The 11,434-nt window shown below is 40.1% G+C and overlaps 1 protein-coding gene across 1 annotated transcript in view; it reads left to right on the top strand.

The window, feature by feature from the left end:
• UBA6 (ubiquitin like modifier activating enzyme 6) overlaps positions 1-11,434 on the top strand; it is an 89,772-nt gene that overhangs the window by 3,283 nt on the left and 75,055 nt on the right. Inside the window, exon 2 of the mRNA XM_003129053.6 lies at positions 3,134-3,196. Within this exon, the coding sequence (XP_003129101.4) occupies positions 3,134-3,196 (63 nt within the window). The remainder of the gene's footprint in view (positions 1-3,133; positions 3,197-11,434) is intronic.

Below are 11,434 nucleotides of genomic sequence, written 5' to 3'. Positions count from 1 at the left end.
AGCTGTCACCATGGCTCAGGCCTAAATGTCCCAAGCTGGTTCCCTCTGCCTGGGAACTATCTCTCTTTTCCATTGTGCACCTCTTACATTTTTCTTTGTGTGCCATGCTGTGAAAAAATTGGTTGGGATGAACAGCAGTAAATGATGTATATCTCTCTATCTTGTCACATTAGTATGTTTAGCTTTTTAAAAATTTTTTAAATTTATTCAACAGATGTTTTTGGAGTGCTTTCTTTTTTAGGTCTGCACCTGCAGCACATGGAAGTTCCCAGGCTCAGGGGTCAAATCAAAGCATCAGAGCTACAGCTGCTGGCCTATACCACAGCTACAGCAACATGGAATCCGAGCCGGATCCGAGCTGGATCCGAGTCTGGCCTATACCACAGCTCATGGCAACAATGGATCCTTAACCTGCTGAGCGAGGCCAGGGATCGAACCCGAAGCCTCATGGTTCCTGGTTGGATTCGTTTCCCCTTAGCCACAACAGAAACTCCCTGGAGTGCTTTCTTTATGCCTCCTGTAAGAGGCAGTAGACTAGACTAATTAGAGCTAGACTAATTAGATTCAGTGCTCTCCCATTTACCTGCTCTGTGACCATGGGCAGGTTATTAAGTTAATCTCTGTCAGTCTTGGGTTTTTACCTCTGTTCAGTGGAGATAGTAACCGTGCCTGTCTTATAAAGTTTTTGAGAGGGGTAACTGATTTGTATATCTAAAGCACTTAAAACTGTGGCTGGAGTTCTCTTGTGGCACAACAGGTTGAGGATCTGGCATTGTCACTGCAGTGGTTTGGGTTGGTGCTGTGGCGTGCGCTGCATCTCTGGCCTGGAAACTTCCACATGCTATGGGTACAGCCAAAAACAAAAAACAAACAAAACAACAAAAAACAATACGTGGCACAGTGTTGTGGCACAGCTATGGCTGTTGTTATTGAATGCCAGGCACTGTTTTAGGTATTGAATTCCTAACGGATCATCATTCTGTAGGGAGGGCAGATGATAAATAGTTAATATAAAAATTTGAAGAAAATACAGCTGGTTAACAAGTTATGGAGCCACCTGAGGAGGAGGGGAGTCATTTAACAAACATAACTTGGGTCCAGTCACCTGACACATGGCAAAGCCAATCTACTGACACTGCGTGGTGGTGAAGGCAAGTAGAGTTTATTGCAGAGCCAAGCCAGGAGACTAGGCACCTCATGCTCAGAAAACCCAGACTCCCCATTGGCTTTCAGGGGAGGGTTTTTAAAGACAATCTGTAGGAAAGGGTCATCAGATAAATAATCAGTTTGTGCTCAATTCTCTGATTGGTTGATGGTGACATAACAGGGTAATGTTTTTGGAATCTCAGTCATCAACCTTCTGGTTCCAATCTGTCTGGGGTCTGTGTGCTGCTGGTCAGCATGCAGTTAACTTCTTCCACCTGGTAGGAGTTCAATATCTGCAAGACAACTCAGAGATATGGCTCAGAATGTTATCTATTGACCTTAAGAAGAAACTAAAAGTCTTTAATTTTGTTTTATGGCTAAACTATGATTATTTTGTCGTGCTTGACTGCTCTCCTTTGTGCCTACATTTTCTCACTTATTTGATTAAATTTGCATTTTAGACCTTGGGGAAGGCCTAGAAGGCCAAAAACTTTTCTACGGACAAGTAGTAGGGTCAGGGTTGTGTCCCAGGAAGGCCCCACAGTTTTAATGTGGTGATCAGGAATGGTCCAACAATTGTGAAGTAGTATTCTAATAGAGGCTTAAATGATAAGAATCAGCTATTCAAAGATCTGAAGAAGAACCTTCCAGGCAGAGGGAATAGCAAGTGTGAAGTGATAGCAAGCTTGGCTTTTTGAGGAACAGTAACTAGGCCAGTGTGGCTGAAGATAATGAGCAAGAGGGAGAGTTGTGGGAGTTGAGGTTGGACAAATAATTAGGAAACAGGTTTAAGGACCCCCCCCTTTTTTTTTTGTCTTTTTGCCTTTTCTAGGACCTCTCCCTCGGCATATGGAGGTTCCCAGGCTAGGGATCTAATCAGAGCTGTAGCCGCCGGCTTATGCCAGAGCCACAGCAACACGGGATCCGAGCCGTATCTGCATGCGACCTACACCTCAGCTCACGGCAACGCCAGATCCTTAACCCACTGAGCAAGGCCAGAGATTGAACCTGCAACCTCATGGTTCCTAGTCGGATTCGTTAACCACTGAGCCAAGATGGGAACTCCATAAGACCCTTTTAAGTATGGTAAGGTGTTTGAATTTTATTGTAAGAGTGAAAGAAACTCACTGAAGGATAGTTCTAAGTCAGGGAGAAATGTTTGACTACATTCAAAGAGATTTAGGTGTTAGATAGAAAATAAGCTGAAGGGGAAAGGCGATAGAAATAGACTGGTTAGGCCTTTGAAGTAGTTCAAATGAGGTATGTTGATGGTATGGCCTGAGATTGCACTGACTAAAATAGTGAGAAGCGATCAGATTTGAGATCCCTTTTGAGGGTAGAACTAACAGGACTCACAAATGAAGGAAAAGAATGGAAGGAGTTAAGAAGACCCCTAGATTTTTGGCCTCAGCAAATGACTAATGGTGGTACCATTTACTTGGTGATCCCAAGTGAGTTGGGAAAGAGTGGGGAAGAATGGATTAAGCAAGGAGAATTTAACTCTTATTTGAAGCATGTTTTGTTTGTGATACCAGTTAAACTTCAGAATAGAGATGCTGTTCTGGCAGATGCATAAAATCTGGAGGTAGAAGAGAGATCAGACATGTAGAAATAAACTTAGATATCATCAGAATAAGGTAAATCGCATGGACTGAATGAAATTTATCTAGGGAGAGTGTGTATATTAGAGAAGGTTTATGGGGCACTCTAACAAAATTGCTGAAATATAGATCCATCAGAATATATGTATAGCAGTGATAAAACAGCACCTGAGAATAAAATGACCACAAGCTCTAATTTTATAATAAACACAAGAATAGGCAGTCAACAAATTTCATTTTGGCTTATTTTTAAAAATCTAAATAAAGTGGTAAAGAATAAGATATATATCTGGTATACATTATATTACATACTGGAATTTCGCCTTATATAATGTGAGTATTAAATAACCATATTCGCCCTTATAAGTTGTGTTTTCTTTATTCAGTGTGAATACAAATTTGCCCATCATGCCAACAGAATCTGTGGAGATCGATGATGCATTATACAGGTAAGAACCTTATAGAAACTGAAACTTATTTTCCCTGTTCATTGTTCTCAAGGAATGGAGTGGTCTATTCAAAGACACCATTAGGACTATGCAGAATTTTGTAAATACATCCTAAGAATTGAAATTAGCATTTATGCAATTTTTTTTCTAGCTATAGTAGGCTGGTTATATCTTGATTGCTTTTAGGTTTAGGTGATATGACTAAGAATGATTTTGCTATCCACTACAAAATACATCTCTAGATTCTAGACAGGAGTACATATTTATGTTCTTAATGGTGTAGGAGTCTCATGAAAAACAATTCATTTCACTTTTAGTTATACAGTAGCATCTAGAGACTATGTTTACTTCAGTGTAATCTCATAAACAACACTGCATGTTTGCACTGAATAGTCAGGAAAGAAGTATTTTGTGATTGAAGAGCTATGATCTGAATGGAATTCAATGGAACCATTTTTTACCATATTTTTTCATGAAATTAAAATACTTGAAAACTTTGAGATGCTTGCATGGAAGGTAGTGTAATCTCAGCTTAAAAGTTCATAGATTTCCTCTATATATAATCATGAAAAAAAAGATATTATGTAGGTAGAATTTGGAACAATAGGTTCATTATGTATTTTGAATTTCTTTTTATATTTTTTTAATGTGGGAAGCAGAGTCAATTTTGAGAAGTTTAGGAGGAGTTGATATATACCGCCTGGTATGTTTATTTCAAGTCCTATTTTGCACTGTACACTTAGAAAAAGAGATTAAAACTAACTTGATTTTCCTTATGTGAAAATTATTTTACCATATGGTCTCCTGACTATAATTATACTTCAGAAGTCACCTTAAATCTCTAATTATGATGTTCTTAATGTCCTTCTGATCATATTCTCGGGATAACAAATGACAACTCCTCGAGATAGTATTGGGGTGATTTTTTTCATTATTTTTTACAGTCTTTTTTTTTTTTCTTTGTCTTTTTGCCATTTCTTGGGCCACTCCTGTGGCATATGGAGGTTCCCAGGCTAGGGGTCTAATCAGAGCTGTAGCCACCGGCCTAAGCCAGAGCCACAGCAACGCGGGATCCGAGCCGCATATGCGACCTACACCACAGCTCATGGTAACGCCAGATCCTTAACCCACTGAGCAAGGCCAGGGATCGAACCCGCAACCTCATGGTTCCTGGTCGGATTTGTTAACCACTGAGCCACAACAGGAACTCCTATTTTTTACAATCTTTGTGAAACATTTTTATGTCCCTCCTTCATAAAAATGTGAAACATTTTTATGGCTAATTAATAAACATAATTTTCAGTAAACCAGAGATTAAATTTTCTATTTGCAATGCTAGGTAAGTAGGCTTACAGTTCACTTACAGTTTGACAGAATTATAGCATATAGCAGTTTAGGTTTCATACATAGCAGTTAATATATAATCGGGCATTGTTGGATCATAAGGTAGTTCTGTTTTTAATTTCTTTCTTTTTTCTTTTTTTTTTTTTTTTTTGTTTGTTTGTTTGTTTGTCTTTTTAGGGCCACTCCTGCAGCACATGGAAGTTCTCAGGCTAAGGGTCAAATTGGAGCTATAGCCACTTGGCCTACTCCACTGCCACAGCAACTCAGGATCTGAGCCGAGTCTGTGACCCACACCACAGCCGACGGCAATGCCAGATCTTTGACCCACTGAGTGAGGCCAGGGATCGAACCTGCATCCTCATGGATGGTAGTCAGATTTGTTTCTTCTGAGCCACGATTGGAATTCCGTGTTTTTAATTTCTTAGAGAACCTCCATACTGTTTTCCTTTGTAGCTGGACTATTTTACATTCCCACCAATAGTGAACAAGGATTCCAGTTTCTCCACATCTTCACCAACACTTGCTGTTTACTGGGGTATTATTTTATTTTATAATGGCAGTCCTTACAGGTGTGAGGTGATATCTCATTGTGGTTTTGCATTTCCCTGACAATTAGTGACGTTAAGCACCTTTCCATATTAACCTTTTAGGTCTGATTATTTCTTTCAGTTATTCTTTTTTTGAATGCATGCATTTATTCAACAAATATTTAATTGGAAAAATGTGTATAAATTACAAATTAGTCATGGAGAATAGTGCTTAAGTGTCCAGTGATTTCTAATTATTTACCATGAGTTATGGTCATATCTTTCTTTTTAGCTTCCGTATCACTTCTCACCACTTTACCCTCCAACATCCTGTTCTTTAGCATTGGCAAAATTTATGTGCATGTTGTCAGGGTCTAGGACTTGATTTTGCTTTATTTACAAACTAGAAGCCAGCCTATTATTGTTTAGCGGATGCTAACAGAAGATATGAAGAATCCGCATAAGAGAAAAAAAGATTTCGTTACTTATGATATAGCAGATAGTATGGACATCACAATGGTTTTGGTCAGCTCCCAAGTCCAGTGGGGGTGATGCTAGGGGCCTAGATGGCTGCTTTCTGCTTCTGAGGAACCCTGCCTTGAAGGGATACATCCAAAGCAGTAAGCAAGCCTCCTTCTTGTCTTGGACAGAGACTCACCTCATACCTCAAAGTTACATGCTACAAACACAACCCTAGAAAAGGCCCAAGTAAAAAGCGGTCAGGACCTTGCCTACTGAGCATATCTAGAGAGACATTCGGGAATTGAAAGACCTGTGAAGTATTGTCTCCCAACATAAATACATGTTTTCTATAGTTTTATTGAGGTGTAAATTAATATAAAGTAAACTGTACGTATTTAAAGTGTACAATTTGATGTGTTCGACATAGCTATATATTCATGAAATCATCCCGATTTAGTTACCACAACATCACAGATACACATTTTCTTTGTGCCCCTTTATAATCCCTTCTTCTCTTCTCTCTCTGGCTGCCATCTCCAGGTGGTTGCAGTGGCTGCAACCACTGATCTGGTTTTTATTCTATAGAACCATTTTTATTTTCTAGGATTTTATGTAAATGGAGTCGTGATAGTATATATACCTTTGGAGGAGTCTGGCTTCTTTCACTTAGCATAATGATTTCGAGATTCATATATGATGTCTTATCAGTAATTTGTTCCTTTTTATTGCTGAGTTGTATTATGTGAATATACTATAATTTATTTAACCACTTACTAATTGTTAGTGGGCATTTGGTTTTTTCCAGGTTTGGGCTATTGTAAATAAGGCTGCCTTGAGAATTTATATGTAAGTTTTAGAATAGACATAGGCTTTCTTTTTTTTTATTTTATAATTTTTTATTTTTTCCATTATAGTTGATTGACAGTGTTCTAGATAGACGCTTTCATTTATTCTTTGACAGTTATCTAGAAATGAATGTTGGGTTATATGGCACGTGTATGGTTTTTTTTAACTTTTTAAGAAATGCCAAAATGTTTTCCAAATGGTTGTACCACTTTACATTTCCACCAGTAGTATATAAGCATTAGAATTGCCTTACATGTTCACTGTATGTTCAGTCTTTTTAATTTTAATATTCTAGTGTAGTGTGTATCATTTCCCTAACAACTAATGGTCTTGAGGATCTTCATGAACCTCTTTCCTATATATCTACTTTGGTGAAATGTCTCTATAAAGCTTTTGTAGATATTTGCAAAACTCAAGGACACTAAGAATTTCCCCAGTGGGAGTTCCCATCGTGGTTCAGCAGTAACAAATCTGACTAGGATCCAAGAGGATGCAGATTCGATCCCTGGCCTCACTCATTGGGTTAAGGATCCAACATTGGCGTGAGCTGTGGTGTAGGTAGCAGACGCAGCTCGGATGTGGTATTGCTGCAACTGTGGCATAGGCCAGCAGCCGTAGCTCCAATTAGACCCCTAGCCTGGGAACCTCCACATGCTGGGGTGCAGCCCTAAAAAAGACGAAAAAAAGAATTTCTCCAGTGTTACCTTTTTTTTTTTTTTTTGTCTTTTGTCCACAGCATATGGAGGTTCCCAGGCACGAGGGGTCCAATTGGAGCTGCGGCTGCCGGCCTACTCCAGAGCCACAGCAATGCCAGGTCTGAACCTCGTCTGTAACCTACACCACCCACAGCTCACAGCAACACCAGATCCTTAACCCAATGAGTGAGGCCAGGGATCGAACCCGCAACCTCATGGTTGCTAGTGGGATTATTTAACCACTGCACCACGATGGGAACTCCCAGTGTTATCTTCTTGAAGTTTCATGGTATAAACTCTTAAATTTAGGTCTGTGATCCACTTCAAGCTAGCTTTTGCACATAGTATGAGGTGGAGATCAAAGTTTGGTTTTTTTTTTTCCCATTATAGCTTTCCAGTGTTTCAGCACCGTATGTTGAAGATTTTCTGTTCTCATTGAATTCCCTGGCTATCTTTGGTGAAATACAATAGACTAAATATCTGGCTTTATTTCTGGAATCTTCTATTTTCAGTAATTTATATGTCGCTTTTCATGCTAGTACCTACCACACTATCTTGATTACTATGGATTTATTGTAAATCATGAGATATAGGAGTGAATTTCTCCAACTTTGATTTCTTTTTTTTTTTTTTTGTCTTTTTGCCTTTTCTAGGCCTCCTGCGGCATGTAGAGGTTCCCAGGCTAGGAGTCTAATCGGAACTGGAGCCACCAGCCTATGCCAGAGCCACAGCAACTCAGGATCCGAGCCGCACCTGCGACCTACACCACAGCTCACAGCAACACTGGATCCTTAATCCACTGAGCGAAGCCAGGGATCAAACCCGCAACCTCATGGTTCCTAGTCAGATTCTTTAACCACTGAGCCACGTCAGGAATGCCTTGACTTCTTTTTTAAAGTTGGTTGGGTTCTTCTAGGTACCTGAATTTCCACATGAATTTTAGAATCAACATGTTGAGTCTTTTTTTTTAAATCCTGAAATTTTGTTTGAGATTGTTTTGCATCTATAGTTCAGCTAGGGGAATATTGATGTTTTAACTATTGTATTTTAAGAACCATTAATATGGTAAGTCTGTCCATTTATTTCTCTACTGTTTCTTAGTAGTGTTATATAATTACCAGTGCAAAGATCTTGCACAATTTCGCATTTTAACTTCTAATCTTGCAGTTTTACTAGTCTCACTTATTAGTTCTAGTAAATTATTTTGTAAATTCCATAGGATTTTCTAGACAGACAGTCATGTTTGAAAATAAAGAAGTTTTATTTCCTCCTTTTCAGTCTGGATGTGTTTTGTTTCATTGTCTTGTTTTATTTCTGTGGCTGGAACCTTCAATACAGTGTTGAATGGAAGTGGTAAAGGCAGGCAACTTCTGTTCTTGATCTTTGGAAAATTCATTCTTCCACAGTGGAGTACGATGTTAGCTATAGGTTCTTTGTAGATATCCCTCACTAAGTTGAGGAAATGCTCCTCTGTTACTAGTTTGCTTAGGATTTTGTGGGGGCTTTTTGTTTGTTTTTCTTTTTCAGGCTGCCCCTGCTGCATACGAAAGTTCCTGGGCCAGGGATTGAATCTGAGACACAGCTGCAGTAACACTGAATCGTTAACTCTTTGCACTGGACTGAGGGTTGAACCTGTGCCTCCATGGAGATAAGTCAGATCATCAACCCACTGAGCCACAGCAGGAACTCCTTGTTTTGTTTTTTTAAATCAGAAATGGATATTGGGTTTATCAAACTTTTTTTTCTGCATTCATTGAGGTGATTATATGGTTTTTCTTCTTTAGCTTTTTAATGTTGTGAATTACAATCAAGATGGCTTTTAGAGTATCTTGCCACATTGCATTCCATTTCTAGAGTAAAACAAAGTTGATCATAATGTATTTTTATACATATATATAAAAATTCTGGGGAGTTCCTGTCATAGTGCAGTGGAAACGAATATGACTAGGAACCATGAGGTTAGGGATTCAATCAGCGGGTCAGCGGGTCAAGGATCTGGCATGGCTGTGGCTGTGGCGTAGGCCAGCAGCTATAGCTTAGATTAGACCCCTAGCCTGGGAACCTCCATGTGCCGCGGGTACAGCCCTAAAAACACAAAAATAAAATAAAAATAAAAAATAAAATTTTTTGAGAATTTTTGCGTCTATATTCAAGAAAGATATTGGCCATTCGTTTACTTTTTTGGTGGTATCTTTGTCTGGTTTTGGAATTAGGGTGATGGTGGCATCATAGAATGTCTTTGGGAGTGTTCCTTCTTCTTCAACCTTTTGAAAAAGTTTAAGGAGAATGGGTATAAGTTCCTCTTTGTATGTTTGGTAGAATACGCCTGTGGGCATGCACATGTTCCAGCCCAGCAAATTTCCTATGGCAGCCCATCCCTCCTCCTCTCCCCTCCCCAGCAATGGCACATTGCCTCTCCTGCAGGTCCGGACCTTCTCCTGGGTTCCCTCTGCCCATGGTGTTCCCCTCCTTAGCCCATGGTACACTGCTTCTTAGCCCCTCATGCCATCCCCAGTTCTCTTCCTAGGACTGACCTCTGGAGCCTGAGTCTCAGTGCCCAGCCCCAGCCCGAGCGTCTCAGGCTGTGGTGTCCTGGCCAGTGGTTCAGATGATCTGTGTGGCTTTCACTCTGCTTTGCTCTTCTCAGTTCAGCTGCTGCACTTTTCTCTGTGACTCAGCCGTTAGTTAGGTGACTTCCCAGGAGGTGGGTTCCTTTTGTCCTTCACAGCTCCCTCTCGGGAATTCTGGTCCCGTCCTGATTCCTCTTCTCTCTCCGTTTTTCTTTTGTTTTACCCAGTTATGTCAAGAGTTTCTTGCCCTTTTTGGAGGTGTAAGTTTTTCTCCCAACATTCAGTTGATGATGCTCTGTGTGAGTAGTTTTACATGTAGATGTGTTTTTTTGATGTGTTTGTGGGAGAACTGTGTGTTACCTCTTACTCCTCTGCCATCTTGCTCCGCCTCCTTTGAGATATTTCTAACTTTATTACTATATTCATTTTATGCTGAAGATTTTCTTTTAAGCATTGCTTAATATGTACCTGACAAATATGTCCTCATTTTCATTCAGTTAGAAAACCTTGTAATTTTCCTTTGATTTCTTTGACCCATGTGTCATTTAGAAGTATCTTATTTGGTTTCCAAAACATAGTGCATGGGTTTATTTCTGGCTTTCTATTCTGTTCCTTTGATCTGTAAGTCTGTCTGTTTTTTTTTTTTTTTTTTTTTCCCTAGTCTTTTTAGGACCACACCCGCAGCATATGGAAATTCCCAGGCTAGGGGTTGAATCAGAGCTGTAGCTTCTGGCCTAGGCCACAGCCACAGCAATGCGGGATCCAAGCCACATCTGCAACCTACATCACAGCTCAGGGCAATGCCAGATCCTTAACCCACCGAGCAAGGCCAGAGACGGAACCCACATCCTCATGGATACTAGTCAGGTTCGTTATCACTGAGCCACAAGGGGAACTCCATAAGTCTGTCTTTTAATAGAGTGTCTACACCATTTACATTTAATGTGGAATGTTGATACTATTTTGCTGTTTGTTTTCTAATTGTTTAATCTCCCTGTTACTGGTTTTCCTTTTTTTCCTCTTTATTTTGTTGAATAATTGAACATTTTAATTATATTTTATTTCCTTTAATGGCATGTTCCTGTGCAATCATCCCTCAGTATCTGTGGGGAATCAGAGGACAGAGCCACTGTGTATTACTAAAATCTTACTGTATCACTTCCTTTATAGTATAAGAAAATTGGGGGTTTTTTGTTTTTTGTCTTTTTAGGGCCGTACCCACAGCATATGTAAGTTTCCAGGCTAGGGGTTAGATTGGAGCTGCTGCTGCCGGCCTACACCACAGCCACAGCAACTTCAGATCCAAGCCATGTCTTAGACCTACACCACAGCTCACGGCAACACCAGATCCTTAACCCACTGAGCGAGGCCAGGGATTGAACCCATGTCCTCATGGATCCCAGTTGGGTTCGTTACTGCTGAGCCACAACAGGAGCTCCAGTAAGAAAGCTTTAACACTGTATTTCTATTTCTCCTGTCCCAGGATATTGAGTTATTGATTCGAGTTGTTGTCGTCTTAACATTTTACTTTTACATGTTATAAACTCACAATTCTTTACTGGTTTTGGCTTAATCAATTATCTTTAAAAGAGATTTTAAAAATAAGAGAGGAGTTCCCGTCATGGCGCAGTGGTTAACGAATCCGACTAGGAACCATGAGGTTGCGGGTTCGGTCCCTGCCCTTGCTCAGTGGGTTAAGGATCCGGCATTGCCGTGAGCCGTGGTGTAGGTTGCAGATACGGCTCGGATCCCGTGTTGCTGTGGCTCTGGTGTAGACTGGTGGCTACGGCTCCG

Source organism: Sus scrofa, chromosome 8 (genome assembly GCF_000003025.6).
Source record: "Sus scrofa isolate TJ Tabasco breed Duroc chromosome 8, Sscrofa11.1, whole genome shotgun sequence".
Lineage (NCBI taxonomy): Eukaryota > Metazoa > Chordata > Mammalia > Artiodactyla > Suidae > Sus > Sus scrofa.
Note: the sequence above shows the minus strand (reverse complement) of the source record. Positions and strands in the feature narration are given on the sequence as shown.